The sequence below is a fragment of the Natrix helvetica genome (assembly GCF_964273705.1).
Source record: "Natrix helvetica genome assembly, chromosome: 11".
Classification (NCBI taxonomy): Eukaryota; Metazoa; Chordata; class Lepidosauria; order Squamata; family Natricidae; genus Natrix; species Natrix helvetica.
The window spans coordinates 17036179-17052015 of record NC_138562.1 but is presented as its reverse complement, the minus strand read 5'-3'; the positions used below and the strand labels follow the sequence as shown (position 1 = coordinate 17052015).

General features: G+C 41.4%; 1 protein-coding gene across 1 annotated transcript in view; it reads right to left on the bottom strand.

The window, feature by feature from the left end:
- The window catches only part of THOC2 (THO complex subunit 2), a gene marked incomplete at its 5' end in the record, with an annotated part of 49920 nt that extends 34114 nt beyond the window's left edge, over positions 1 to 15806 (bottom strand). The window contains 11 exons of the mRNA XM_081964193.1: positions 18 to 190; positions 1203 to 1358; positions 3293 to 3385; positions 3792 to 3958; positions 4425 to 4558; positions 4963 to 5084; positions 5687 to 5757; positions 6602 to 6653; positions 7527 to 7618; positions 7830 to 7873; positions 15607 to 15806. Coding sequence (XP_081820319.1) covers positions 18 to 190; positions 1203 to 1358; positions 3293 to 3385; positions 3792 to 3958; positions 4425 to 4558; positions 4963 to 5084; positions 5687 to 5757; positions 6602 to 6653; positions 7527 to 7618; positions 7830 to 7873; positions 15607 to 15806 — 1304 coding nt within the window. The remainder of the gene's footprint in view (positions 1 to 17; positions 191 to 1202; positions 1359 to 3292; positions 3386 to 3791; positions 3959 to 4424; positions 4559 to 4962; positions 5085 to 5686; positions 5758 to 6601; positions 6654 to 7526; positions 7619 to 7829; positions 7874 to 15606) is intronic.
- Positions 15807 to 15837: the final 31 nt, after the last annotated feature.

Below are 15837 nucleotides of genomic sequence, written 5' to 3'. Positions count from 1 at the left end.
ATGCAGACCCCATTCACCTTCGATAGAGAGGCTCAATCATCACGTGGAGAAGCTGGCAAAGAGCGAGAGCGATGGGTTTGTGTGAAGTTGCGTAAAACGGAGGCATCTGGTCCATAATGCTTTGCGCGTGCTGCCAATCACCGATTTTTAACATGGCTTCTAATAAACCCAGTTTCTGGTTATCTGGTGGCTGAAAAAAATAACCAAGCAGAGGAAAGTAACTTTTGTTTTTTAAATTTATTTTTATATATTTATAAAGGCGGTGTGTGTGTGTATGTTCCAGCATAATTCTGGAACACCTCGAGCAATTTCAACCAAACCTGGTACACAGAGGGCTCTGTGGAAACAAATACTGTGGGGGGTAAGACACCCTTAAGATCCGTTGGGGTGTGTGTTCTGTTACGATGCAGCCTGTTGTGCCTTAAAATGGCTTCTACTGTACTGCTGTAAAATGGCTTCTCCAGCGCAGTGGAGTTGCCATAGTAACGGCTTCACAGTACTCCACAAGGGGGCTCCCCCTGGTAAGGGGGAAAATCCATCATTAGAAATTACGTTTGGTCCAGACATTTTCCCCCTATAAATAAATACCCAGACAATGCCGGGTTATCGGCTAGCCTGGTTATAAAAAAAAAAAATCCAGATGCCAGATTAAACCATATCAACACAGGTAGTCCTCGACTTACAGCCACAATTGATCCCAAAATTTCTGTTGGTAAGCGAGACACTTTGCCCCATTTTATGAGCTTTCTTGCCACTGTGAATCATTGCAGTTGTTTAGTCAGGAACACGGTCGTTGGCTGCAATGGTCATAAGTGTGGAAAACGGTCACAAGTCATTTTTTCAGGGCAGTTGTAACTTTGAATGTTTGATAAATGAATTGCTGTAAATCAAAAACTAGCTGTATAGACTTTGGCAGTCTAATCTAAGATATTGCGTATGAGAGCCCCACTCTATCAGGAGCAGAAAAAAAATATATATATTCAGTTCACGTGTCTTTCTGTCTGGGGCTAAAATAGAGAAGACTCCTTTCCCATCATCCACATCTTCAATGCAAGTCAAAGCAAAACCGATTCCCACAATCACAGCTTGTTAAAAACGGTTGCCGGATTGCGCACTAGGAAAATTCCATCTAGCTGTATTTGCCGATGATTAGCGCCTCCAATCGGATCTCACGGCAGGAAGCCTGTGCGGCTGGAACTCACCTTTTCCATTTTCTCCTCTTCCTTCTCCTTTTCTTTCTCTTTCTCTTCCGTCTTTTCGGAAGAGAGCACAACCATGGTAAGTTTCCTTACAATTAGTTTCGCCTCCCCGATTTCCCGTCTGTGTTCTTCGAGGATAGCGTGGTCGGATGGCAGGAGCTGGAGAGGCAAATTTGAATATTAGCTTTCGCATCCCGGCTCTCTCATTGATAAATATAACGGGGAACTTGTACAAGATTTTGAACCTCGACCAATCTAGAACTCAAACGCCTTTTGATGCGAACATTTGGTCCTTGTACTCATTGTTTGCTACTTAACGCACAAGCTAGAACCTGTGCCAGCTGCCTTATGGCTCACTACATTATTCCTTACGGGGGGGAAATTGTTTGCCACTCATCAGGAAAGTAAATTTATTAGGAAGAGCTGTGGTGGTGCAGTGGTTAGAATACAGTACTGCAGGCTACTTCTGCTAACTGCCTGCAATTTGGCAGTTCGAATCTCACCAGGCTCAAGGTTGACTCAGCCTTCCATCCTTCTGAGGTAGATAAAATGAAGACCCAGATTGCTAGGGGGGGGGGGGCAAAATGCTGACTCTAAACCGCGTAGAGAAGGCTGTAAAACATTATGAAGGGGTATATAAATCTAAGTGCTATTGCTATTTTCCTTCCTTCCTTCCTTTCCTTTCCTTCCCTCCCTGTGGTTAAAATGCAGTACTGCAGGACAATTCTGCCCACTGCCAGCAGTTTGATCCTGACCGGCTCAAGGTTGACTCAGCCTTCCATCCTTCTGAGGTGGGTAAAATGAGGACCCAGATTATTGGGAGCAATATGCTGACTTTGCAAACCGTTTAGAGAAGGCTGTAAAGTACTGTAAAGCGGTATATAAATCTAAATGCTATTGCTATCATATTTGGTACCATCATGCCTCCTAGAACCAATTAAGAATGAGTACCGAGTTATCACTGTATCTGGAATAACAAAGATTTAGATCCAACCTTCTCCAACCTTAAAGTGGCAAATGCAATGGAGAAGACCTCTCCCAGTAAGTATTTATTTTTATTTATTTGATCTCTATAGCTGCTCATCTCAGCAAACGACACTGGGAGGGTCAGGGTAGAACCCAAATAACGGTCCAAATCCGATACAGTACCACTGTCAACCCTAATCAATATAAATTCATTATATGCATATCAAAGGAGATATTATGCAGTAAAAGAAATAGCACTTAGCAATAGCACTTAAGACTTATATACCACTTTACAGTGCTTCACAGCCCTCTCTAAGCGGTTTATAGAGTCAGCCTCTTGCCCCCAACAATCTGGGTCCTCATTTGACCCACCTCAGAAGGACGGAAGGCTGAGTCAACCTTCAGCTGATTTGGATGGATGGGGAAGGGAGGAAGGAAGGAATGAAGGAAGGAAAGTAACTATAGCATTTAGACTTATATAGCGCTTCACAGTGCTTTACGGCCCTCTCTAAGTAGTTTACAGAATCAGCCTATTGCCCCCAACAATCTGGGTTCTCATTTTAGCAACCTCGGAAAGGTGGGTCAATCTTAAGCTGATTTGGATGGATGGATAGGGAAGAGAAGAAGGAAGGAAGGAAGGAAGGAAGGAAGGAAGGAAGGAAGGGAGGAAGGAAAGTAACTATAGCATTTAGACTTATATAGCGCTTCACAGTGCTTTACGGCCCTCTCTAAGTAGTTTACAGAATCAGCCTATTGCCCCCAACAATCTGGGTTCTCATTTTAGCAACCTCGGAAAGGTGGGTCAATCTTAAGCTGATTTGGATGGATGGATAGGGAAGAGAAGAAGGAAGGAAGGAAGGAAGGAAACTGAGATTAGAACTGCCAAATTGCAGGCAGCTGGCAGTCAGCGGAAGTAGCCTGCAGTACTGCACTCTAGCCACTGTGCCAGTGTTATGTTTTTCAGATTTCTTTCCTAAGTATGAGAGGATGGCTCATTCTTTTATGGGGACTGTAAATATGCTCCTAAATCATGGATTATGAGAGAAAAGCCCCGCATTTGGGAGGGATTATCTTCTGCACTTAACGGAACGTACATTTTGTTGCTAAGTGCAAAATAAATAACTTACGTGCACGTAAAGATCTTCCAGATCTATTAAGTTATGTTGCAAAAGGATGGCAGCAACTCTGTACAAAGAGACCGGAGTCTCTCCATTTGGTTCCTGGAGAGAAAAATATATATATATATACACTTTTAGGATAAGTAGTTATATTGTTAAGATCAAGAGTGTCATCTTTCATTAGTAGGTTTTTTAAAGGTTAAGTCAGGGATTCCCGAACCCATGGCCCATGACCGAGGCGTGGCCTATCCGGAATTGTTAAGGGGGAAGGGGGGGGAAAGGGGGAGGCCAGATTCGTTTAACAACCATTTGACTAATTTAACGACGACATTGCTTCCCTCAACAACCGTGGCAAGGCAAGTCGTAAAATGGGGCAAAACTCAACAAATGTTTCACTTAGCAACAGAAATGTTGGGTTCCTCGTAAGCCAAGGACTACCTGCATTTCATAGTGAACAAAAAATCACTGAGATAATGGAAGGATTTTAAGGCGTGAACTTCTGCGGTACCTGATAAAACTTGAATTTGAATCCAAGTATATGGCAGAGTGTTTGAGGTTCACACATATACATATACGACTCTATCAAAGGTACAAAAAATTCATCATATTCTGGTCGACATTCATAGACTTCCAAGATAATATCCAACACTCGATTAGGATCCAGGTTAAAACATCCTATTAAACAGATGGGAGTTATAAAAATATTACGTTTATTCAAGACAACTAAGCAAACGAAATTAAGAAAGTATGGTCCTCTATCGAATATTAGTTTACCAAATATCCTCAACGGTGATTAATATCAGGAATATTTTTTTTAAGCTGGGAAACTAAATTATAGAGGAAAGTGCAAGAATTGGGAGACACGAATAGAATAGAACAAAATTGAACAGAACACAATAGATATAGGAGGGAATAGAGTAGAGTAGAAAACAGGGAATGGATTGGGATGGGATGGGATATGGCGGGATAGAACCTAACAGAACAGAATATAGAGTAGAACAGAACGGAATAGAAAACAGGGAATGGATTGGGATAGGATGAAATAGAATAGAATGAAAACTCAAAATGTAGTAAATCTAGGACATACAGTAATATAGGGAAAACTACAATTAGAGAATTTGTCTCAGAAAACATGACTTACCTATTAAAGATTTAATGTTCTCTAGGATCAATTCACTAGTGATATTTCCAGATAAATCTTGTCCCAGTTCAGCAATCAGTTTTGCATAGCCTTCGTTCTCTTCTCTTAATAAATTAAATTTCTGCTGCTTATAACTACAGTTCAACAAATGAATAACAAAGGAAGCATGAAAGTTAGAAAATCAGAAGTTGGAATAAACTGGTCATTTGTCTGCCTTATTTGTTTAATAAATTTATATGGGTGCCCATCTCAAAAAATAATAATAATACATCACTCTGGGCAAGTCGTATAAGAGAGGATAAACGTTAATTCAGGGGTGTCCAAACTTGGGAACTTTAAGACTTGTGGACTTCAACTCCCAGAATTTCCCAGCCATGAAGTCCACAAGTCTTAAAGTTCCCAAGTTTGGACACCCCTGCGTTAATTGAAATAAGGGGGCTGTCTCAAAACCCCAAGACCAATGACACAGGTAGGTGTTGAGGGATTTCAGGAACATTAAAAGGGATGGAGCTTTGCGGAATGTTAACGACATACTTACAAAAGTTTTGTCTTTATTTTCACGGATTTCTGATTAAACTGCTGGGACTGCTTGATAAGCCCTAATGATTCCAGAGTTTCTGGGTCCAGACGCTCTTTCAATATAGTATCGGAAACCAGGTTCTGTAAAGAAAGGGGACGCGCGTTTTATTTACAACTGGATTGAAACTTTATTTGGCCAGAGTTGTTGAGCAAATCCTTGCAGTTGGTTGAGTGATTCTAGCTAGCCTTGCTTCTGACCTCTGGCATAGCTGTTAAGCGAGCGGTTGCAGTTACTAAGTGAATTATGTGGTGGTTAATCTGGGACTTTGCTTGACGGAAGCTGGCTGGGAAGCTTACTAATGGTGATCACATGACTGCGTGAATTTTGATCATGTGACCATGGGGAACGCTGCAATAACCAGCCACAAGTCCCTAAACAAACGATTGTAAGTTGCAACTCTTCCAAGACAAGCAGAATAAGGGCAATTAAATGGGGAAAGGTCAGGAAAATAACTCAATTTGATCCGGTGTCATTTATCCTGAATTAAGATTCAGAATTACAGTCAGGATTTTGGTGGAAATCCGGATCTAATCCCAATGTTCAGCAGAGGCGTTTCCGTTATAAATTGGGCAACAATAAAAAGTGTGGGACGTAAGTCCTAAACATTTCCAACATGCACATTTTGATAACTTCTCTTCTTCTTCAATTAAGCTTTGAACAGCAAATAAAAAAAATAACTCACCAAGCAAGCTAACACCAACTGCATGAACTGGTCTCTTTTGCTTTTTTCTTCTAAGCAACTGGTTTCGATGTCTACAAAACCAACAAACAGCATCCAATTACGAAGGGCTCATATTTATCACGAAAGTCGCTGTCCAATTCAGCGGTATCCAACCTTGGCAGCTTTTAAGACTTGTGGACTTCCAGCTCCCAGAATTCCCCAGCCAGGTGTCAGTGCCTGGGGCTACCTTACAAGACTGCGCTGTGGAAGTTACTATTGGTCTGGCAATTTCAGTGATTAAAAATTATACATAATACGTGCATACATAAAAACTAGCTACCATGCTGAACATGGAAAATAATTCATTGGCTATTGAGCATGCTCTTGACGTCACAGGGATCCTATATATCTACATAACTGTATATTTGTGTTGTATTTGTACTGATAAATAAATAAAGGGAGACTAGTATAGATCTATTTCGAGCTAATTAGCTCTCATCAGCTAGCCATACCCTTACTGGGATTTGAACCTGGGCTGTATTATATCTTAGGCAGGAGTCTTAGCCACTAAGCTACAGGCTCGCCTCCTTATCAGTTGAGCCAGGGAAATAGGTATGTATTTGTGTTACAACCCCTGGTATGCCTAAATATGGGAAGAAGGTCACTACTCCCTCTACAAACTGTATATTTTTATATTTATCTATCCATATATCTATATCTTCCTAACTATGTGGATGCTTCTTCAGACTTTCATTATTCCTCTGTCAAGGGCTAAAATTTCTTTTTTGCAATCCTCAGCCTTTATGATGGCTATACTTTTGTGCAAACCCTTCAATATATACCTTTCAAAACAAATCACTCAAGTCTTTCCTATCGATTCTTCCTTGAAACTGTTAAAAGCAGCCACACTGAGAAAATTAAAGGAAGGAGACCTACCTAATATGCAGAATACATCAGCCAGAATGGAAGGCATATCATCCCGAAATTCCTGTTAAAGGAGATTATTAGGTGAGAAACATTTTTTAAAAAAATACATCGATCTGGGCCTGCAGTTAAGGTCGACATATAATCCTAGGGCTGCAAGGGACCTTGGAGGTCTTCTAGTCCAACCCCTGCTGGCCGTAATAAAAGATTTATACTATACTGCTCAAGGCAGGAGACCTTATACCATCCCGGTCAAATGGTTGTCCAATTTCTACAGGTAGTCCTCGATTTACATTTAGTGACCAAAGTTACAACGCTGCTGAAAAGAGGGACTTATGACTGTTTTCCACGCAACCATTGCGGCATTCCCTATAGTCACGTAATCGAAATTCAGATGACTGACTCAGTTATGATGATCGTAGTGTTCTGGGATCGTGTGAACCCCTTGTCAAGGGTTCCAAGAAACACCCCCAACGAAATGAAACTCCGAAGCCTGAAGTTCCTCAAACTTCCCATTTATTAGATATTGTCATGCTGCCACATCTGGGAAAAGCCGAATCTGAAAGTTTCCAGGTTTTCCCCACCCAGTTGAAAGTTTACAACTCTTGCCCCACAGGCCCAACTCCATCACGTGGTCCAATCCACTAGTTCAACGTAACCAAAGACAATCTTCAACCACTCCCATGCAGGTGCTTAACAATCTGGGGTCCTCATTTTATCCACCTCGGAAGGATGGAAGGCTGAGTCAACCTTGAGCCTGGTTAGAATCGAACTGCCAAATTGCAGGCAGCCGGCAGACAGCAGAAGCAGCCTGCAGTACCGCACTCTGCTACTGTGCCCCCAGGGCTCCATCACACTTACAATTCCCACTAAACTGGAGCGTGTGAGGCCAAAGGCAGTTGCGTTAGAAACTACCGTAGTAGAAATAAACACTTACTATGATATCAGTAAGAACATTTGATGCTTGGTCATGCTTTAGATTTCCCTTGACAACGTGGTACGCAAGCTCATAGAGCGCCTGCTGGACACCTGGAAGACAAGACAAAAGGGGGACTGAATAATATATTCCAAGGAATATTACTGATACATATTTTAAAACCGCATCGTATTTCCTCAATGTTAAGTTATTTCTAAATTCTTTGTAAGTTGCAGTTGTCGGTTATGGAAAAGGACATGACAGATTTTGATTTTTCTTTACAGTTTGACCTCAGTTACGGAAACCTCCAGGCTTTTTACTCACCTCTAAAAGTTGCATTTTCAGAAAGAACGCGACACAGCTGCAAGCTGAAAGGAAACGAACATTGTTTAGTATCCAGAATCGATGAAGGCTTTGCCTGGCGCAGGGGTCGGCAACCTTAAACACTCAAAAGAGCCACAAAGGTCCTAACCGGAAGCCCCCATTCAATTCTGAAGCCGATTTCCCCACCATAGAGTCTCCTCCTAGCACGGCATCCTTTTTCCTCTACCTGTCCTAACCGAAAGCCCTATCAATTGTGGAGCCGACCGGCGACAGGAAGCCGCAGCAGAGGGATTAACGAGCCACATGTGGCTCCAGAGCCGCAGGTTGCTGACCCCTGGCCTAGCGAAATCTATTCTTGCGGCTATTCATAATATTTTAATGTTCAATCAAACGCTGGGGACAAATCAAAAGGAAAACACTTAGGTCAATTTCCTGAGAAAGGATGCCATTCAACAGCTACCTATATTGTGGCTGATTAAAGGTCACGCTATGCTGGGCCATTGCATTATTATGGTCTGTAATTCATGAAAACCCCTTCCTTTGTAAGAAATACACTCAGACCTAGGAAATGTTTAAAAGAAAATAAGAACTATGCCCTTTGATTGCTACATGCAACTGGAATAATATTTTGAACGTAGATTTGAAAAGATGATTATGAAGCTTTAAATGATCATCAACAATTTAGGTTAATTTTAAGTACTGTTAGCAGAATGAGGAACTCTGGATATGTACTGGAGATCCTTTTTTAGATGTTATCAAAACCTTATTTCTTTTTTTTTAGTGAATAAAAGTTTTGTGGAGTTTTTTTTTTTAATTACAACTTTGCCAGCAAGAAAACTCTCCTAATTACAGAATGCTATAAAAACCTAAACATTGGGAGAATTACTAAATTTTGGATTTAAGCTTTAATGACATTTTAAATTACATTTTCATATTAGACATTAGACATACTTTTAAAAGCCTTTTATTCAAATGGAACATCTATGTTGTTGACGCTTTGAAAGCTGAATTTTGTTTCTTTAAAGTAGTGCATCCAAAATTTGAGCTCTTAAATCCAATCTGATATTCAGAAATTAACACTTCACTACACAGTCAAAGCTCTAATTGTGAAGGACCGTGGATTCTTTTCTAAATTTTGAATTTCAGGCAGTTTCTCAGAGATTCTAAGAATCTACTAATAGCGTCTAAGCATATTATTGCTTAAAGACAAACTCACTCTGTTTTTAAGTTTTACACAAAGTGAATTTGTCCTTAAGCAGGAATTTGTAAGCCAAGCACTAACAGAAAAGGTTCTTTTGACATTCTTTCCTATAAACTAAAATAAAATCAACATTTGTCTGCATTTTTTGCTGTAATAAGTACGAAAGAAAAATACTGAAATTGACTGTCATGTAAAATTATGGAGGAATTGCTATTAATCACAGGCTGTCACTACTTATAGCAATAGTCACAGCTGTCAGCTAAGCCAGGCAAACAGCTGTTCTATTAATTGACAAATCAGTTAGCAAAGAGGATGGGTGAAAAAAAAGAGGGAGTTTGAAACATTCCATACACAAGTGGTGATTGACCAAAGTTGCTTTGAAGTTTTTCTATTGTTAATGTGATGCAAACAACAAAGATCTGTCCCTAATTTCTACCAGATGAATACAATGACTGAAAACAAAAGGCCACTGATTACAGTAGTCCTCAGTTTACAACCGAGCCCAACATTTCTGATGTTAAGTGAAAGTTGAGTTTTGCCCTATATATTTATTTATATTTATTTATATTTACACACACACACACATATATACACATATACACACACACATATTTATAAATATGTGTGTATAAATAAATACACACACACAAAAAAAAATTTTGACCGCAGGTATCAGAATTACATTTTTAATGTGTGCCAAGGTAGTCCCAGAATAAAGTGGCAATAAAAGTTATCTCATCTATCTTATCTACCAACTTTCTCACCAGTTATTAAGTGAATTACTGCAGTTTTAGATTAACAGCACTGCTGTTAAATGGATCTGGAATCTCCTTGAACTTTGCTTGGGTCGCAAAAGGGGATTTACACCAGGACACTGCAACCGTCGTAAGTATGAACCAGTTGCCAAGCATCTGAATTTTGATCAGATGACTATGGGGCTGCTGCAACGGTCTTAAGTGTGAAAACAGACTCAAGTCACATCTTATCTTTGAACGGTCACTCAAGGGATTGTTGACCATCAAAATTGAAGTGAACAAAAGAGATCACAATTTTGCATTCCTCTTGGCCGTTAATTCACATTGTGGGACTGTAGGATCTGGGATTTTCAACTGACTGGACCCTTCGTGTTTATCAATGTTATGTCTTCCATTTCAATTTCCCAACTTCCATCCACTAGTTCTTCACTACTGTCTTCCCTTCCCTCCATGTTAGCTGAAATTTGCAAGCACCAGAAGGAAGTACATATGTCTTCATTTCAAAACTGCCTTGGCAACTGGTGAACTCTGTTGGGCTTGTGAGAAGATTGGGAAAAAAAAAAAGATCCAGAAAAGCAGTAGATGATTTCTTGTATTAAACACGATACAAACTAATTCAGCATTTTTCAAAGTTGGCAACTTTTAAATGTATGGATTTCAACGCCCAGAATTCCTCAACCTGTAATTCCTCAACTTTTGGGAGCTGAAAACCACACATCTTTTAAAAGTTGCCAAGTTTGAAAAACGGGGGATTAGAGGATATAAAATAATAATAATATTGGTGTAATATATGCCCTTGAGATTACCACTCTGTAAGGTGGAGGTTATGTACACTATATGACTTCTTTAATTAGTGTCAAATCTTTTAGGAACCTAATACCTTACTCATGATGGAATGGGTTTAATTTTGCTCTCTGTTCTCTTTGAAGATTATACACTTGGAATGTAAGTTTCATCTAAGAAGGACCTACTTATAATATCAGAATTAAGGCCTATATCTAAAAAAAACACTGGAGCGATTCTTCACTAAATACTTGAAAAATCTCTACGGTAATAACCATGTGAAAAGGAGTATAGATTTGCCATCCCTAGTCTGGTTATGATAAAGAGAAGGCAGTTTTTTTTAAAAAAAATGAATATATTTGGGAAACTCTGTTAAAGCCTTTTCTTAATTCGAAATGAGGAGACGTCAGATAACCTAATCAGGCCTAAAATTGTATGGCTCATTTTAATTACTGGACTTTAGATGAAGAAAACTCCCAGTTCTTAGCGAACGTTGAACGACTAATGCCATGTTTCCCGAACTGTCGCTCTGAATTTCCGCAGGTTATTTTGAATTTTCAAGGGAAGGGCCTCAATACTAAACACCTGTCGCATAGTGCACAAATTACTAGCCTAATATCACTATGCTTCCCTCAAAAATATTAAAATATTTCATTGGTGCCCTGGTTAATTCATGGTTCTGTTACATTTCGGAGTTTCCGAGTTGCGCTGTTACGTCTCGGAAAAACGGTATCACACCACGAAGAATCCCAGGGTGGCGCGAACCGAGAACATTTTGAAACCTCTCTACTAATTCCTCTACACGGGGATTGTAAATAATTGCAGCTTGTCCCTTATTGGAATTCTACTCGTCCGTTGGTTTAAAATGCCCATTTCCAGCATTAATCTGCCTTAGCTACATTGAATCCTGATGCTAACGCTCTGCGCCTTAACTTCCGTTATCGGTCACAATATCCTTTCCCGCAAATGAAGGTGTTCAGATCCATGTTTTAAAGCGAGCTGGGTCTTAAATTGGCAACAGAAGTTAAGAGGACAAATAATAGAGCACACCGGAGAGTTGACAATAAGGGGCACTAGGGAAATACCAACCGTTGTGTTTGTGCACAGATAAGTTACATAAACAAGTCAATGCTTCTTATCCAGATTAACCCTATTTAGCAATGTTCTCCTGCAGAAATATGTGCCTATTAAAACAGTTTCCACGGCTGCATTTTCTGGTCTAAATCTTGTCACAAAAAATCAGATGCAAATTGTAAATTCGGAGGGTTCAGAAATACAGCCAAGTGGCAAGTCGGTGACCAGTCCATATTTTTTAAAGCAACAACATTGTTACACCATGATTTGGCATCCTAATATTATCTAATATGTCTTTCCATCTGGAAATTGACCATTAACATTACCCTACAACTGTACAGTAATGGCCAAAATTGTGGAAACCTTTTGGGAAAAGTGTAGAATATTTTTGAGGTTTGATGGCTAACAACATCACTTTTTCTGCAGTAGTACCATAAAATCATATATCCATGGAAAGATAATTTAATCAAGAATGTAATGCCACAGAGTTTGTTCATTTATCTGTATTCTATGAAAAGTTATAGCCAAATAGAGCCAGCAATCAAACCCAGTTAATAGAAGCAATCATTCAATCTTGGTTTCACATTATAACAGCTGCTGAACTAAAAAACTTGTTCACTTGATGGGAAGACTTTGTAGGGCCGTAATTCATGCTAAAGCTAAAGGTTACTCAACTAAGTATTAACTCACATGGTAATAATTTTTGCATATCTCATTTTTTTTATGTGTTTCACTTTTCTTCTTTATAACTGCTATTGTAATAATCCTACATAAAAGGTATTGCATTACATTCTTGATTAAATTATCTTTCCATTGATAGATAATTTTATGGAACTACCCCGCCAAAAAAGTGGTATTATTAGCCATCAAAACCCCAAAATACTTTTGGGAAATACTTTTCCCAAAAGGTCTCCACAATTTTGGCCACTACTTGTATGGTAACAGGGGTTATTGTGATTAGATTAGCGTACATTGCTTCATTATTTACACTAGTTTCTTCCTTATCAATAAAAACTGTTAAAATAACCCAAATGATTATCAACGAGCATGTTAGTGTTACGTGCGAACTAGTTATTTTGGATTGTTCTTGACTAACGTGTATATTTTGGGGGCTTTAAAAGGGAAATATTACAAAAAATCTTATTTGTTTATCAATCAACCGTAGATAGACTTGATCAAGGGGAAAAGCAGAAGAGAGGATTCAAATTTACTTATTCATTCTAAGTCTTAATTTCTTAAGAATCCCGGCTTTGTGTGAGATGCAGTACAACTAATGCGTCCTCCAAGGATTTTCTTTGCAGACTGAATTAAACTGGGGGATTCATTATCTCAGAAAATGAGACAGCTAGCTTCTTTTCTCAGTTGTAGGTGGAAATGAAAGAAAAAGTTCCATTATTCTGAATTTTACAAACAGTCATAGCAATGTATATTGATATCCGTGTATATAACACAACATTTTGATTCTGTTTTTGGGGTTTTACTGGTAACACCTGCATTCATTTGGTATGTTTTTCCAAAGTTGCTATACGTGTCCTATGAACAGCAAAAGGCGGCTTAAAGATATTTCGGTTAAATAGAAACTAGCTGGGATTTGAGCACATTAGCAGTCATTAGCTGTGACCCCTAATGTGCTCAACTGAAGGAGCCACGCTGTGCATGATAATAGCACACTGTAAAATAAATTAAAATAGATACATGGACAAAGCCTCCATACAGAGGAATGCAAGTTTCACAGGACGACACTGAACAGCAGAAACAGTCCTCACTGAACTCAACTGGACTTTGTTAGAACATTTTGGATTTAAACAAAAAAATCCTTTAAAGATGTTCTTGTCCCCAGTCCATGACCCTGATTTAAGGGATTTAACAGAATGACAGAGTTGGAAGGCACCTTGGAGGTCTTCTAGTCCAACCCCTTCCTCAAACAGGAAACCCTATAGCATTTCAGACAAATGGTTGTCCAATCTCTTCTTGAAAACCTCCAGTTGGAGCAGCCAACTGATTTCGTTAACTCGACTGTTGCGTTAAGACAGACAGACCAACCATTAGCCTTGAAATCTATGAATCTCATTAAGAGAATGAGGCAAAGTATCCCTGAAAGGATTTAAAGGCAGGTAAAGAATAGAGGGGGTGGGAAAGGGGGGCTCCCCTATATTAGCGCTTCATTTTCCTAAGAATATTTCAATAGATGGCTTTCCTTTGTGTGAATCCTTTTTTTTGCATGTACGAAGAAGCAGCATTGGAAGTCAAAATAGGCCAGAAGAATCAGAATCAAGCTGGAAGAGACCTTGGAGGTCTTCAACCCCAGCCCACTGTCCATGCAGGAGACCTTATACCATTTCAGATAGATACTGTCCAGTCTCTTCTTAAACACCTCCAGTAATGAAGCACCTACAACTTCTGGTGGCAAGCCGTTCCACCGATTAACAGAATATCAGAGTTGGGAGCGACCTTGGAGGTCTTCTAGTCCAACCCTTTGCTCAAGCAGAAGATCCTATCCCACTTCAGACAAATGGTTATTCAGTGTCTTCTTAAAGCCTCCAGTGTTGGAGCATTCACCACTTCTGGTGGCAAGCTGTTCCACTGGTTTACTGTCCACACTGTTAGGAAGTTTCTCCTGAATTCCAGGTTGCTTCTCTCCTTCCTTGAGTAGTTTCCATTCATTGTTTCTTAACTTGCCTTCTGGTGCTTTAAAGAAATAAATTGACCACCTCCTCTTTGTGGCAGTCTCTCAAATACTGGATTACTGCCTTATCATATCCCTCCTAGTCCTTCTTTTCTCTGGACTGGCCAAACTCAAATCCTGAAATGCCGCTGGGCTAAGAAGAAGCCCAAGTGACAGATATTTGACAAGTCTGGAAAAAGGAGAGGAGGGGAGGAGAGGGAGAGAGAGACAAGGAGAGAGAGATGGAGGGAGACAAGGAGAGAGAGGTGGAGCGAGGAAGAGAGAGGGGGGAGGGAGGGAAAGAGAGAAAGTAGAGAGAGGTGGAGCGAGGGAGAGAGAGAGAGAGAGAGAGAGAAAGAAAGGAGAGAGAGAGATGCAGAGAGTGAGGGAAAGTAGAGAGAGATGTAAAGAGGAAGACAGACAAGGAAGAGAGGGATGGAGTAAGGGAGAGAGAGAGAAAGTAGGGAGAGATGGAGTGAGGGAAAGAGAGAAAGTAGAGAGATAGAGGGAGGGAGGGAGAAGGAGAGAGAGAGCAAGAAAGGAGAGAAGGAGAGAGCAAGAAAGGAGAGATGGAGAGAGAGAGAGAGGGATGGAGGGAGGGTGAGAGGGAAGGGGAGAGATGGAGTGAGGGAAAGAGAGAAAGTAGAGAGATAGAGGGAGGGTGAGAAAGAAGGAAGAGAGAGATGGAGCGAGGGAGGGAGAGAGAAGGAGAGAGAGAGAGAAAGGAGAGAAGGAGAGAGAGAGAGAGGGATGGAGGGAGGGTGAGAGGGAAGGGGAGAGATGGAGCGAGGGAGAGAGAGACAAGGAGAGAGGAGGAGAGAGAGAGAGAGAGAGAAAGGAGGGGGAGGGAGGGAGAAAAGGGAGGGAGGGAGGGAGAGGGGGAGGGAGGGGTGGGTGAGTGGGATGCTCAGAGGGGAGGGGGAGAGAAAGAAAAGGGGAGGGGCCAGGGGGACTCATTCCAGGGCTTTGAAAAAAAAAGGATGCAAGGGAGGCTGCACTTTCTTTCCGGCGGCCTGGAGACTCCAACTCCCAGAATTCCTGCCTCCTTTACAGCCCAGGGCGAGGCGGGCGGAGGATCCTGGGGGTTGAAGTCCCAGAGGCCGGGAAGGCGCCCGATGCGGGGAGGGGGAGGGAAGGGGGGGGCTTTGGCCTCGCGGGGATGGGAAGCAGGGAGGGGGGGCGGGACAAGAGGGGGGGAGGAGGGGGCTGACGGACGGACGGCCTGGGCGGGCGGGGGGATCGGCTGGAGTCCGGCCCACCCACCCATTACGCTTCTTCGCCCCACCCCCCACAACTCACAACTCGCTCTTGCCGGATTTCTCCCAGTTGCGGATCCATTCGGCCGGGAGCGCCGCCGCCACCATCGCGGATGTCGCCGCCGCCATCTTCCCCGTGTGGCGCGGAGGACCCGGATGCCAGAACGACGACGGGCCCTGCGAGGTCAGAGGGGACGGCGGAGAACGGCCGCGCGGGGCATGCCGGGAAAGCGAGCCCCGCATCGCGCAGGAAGAGGAGGGAGGGAGGGAGGGA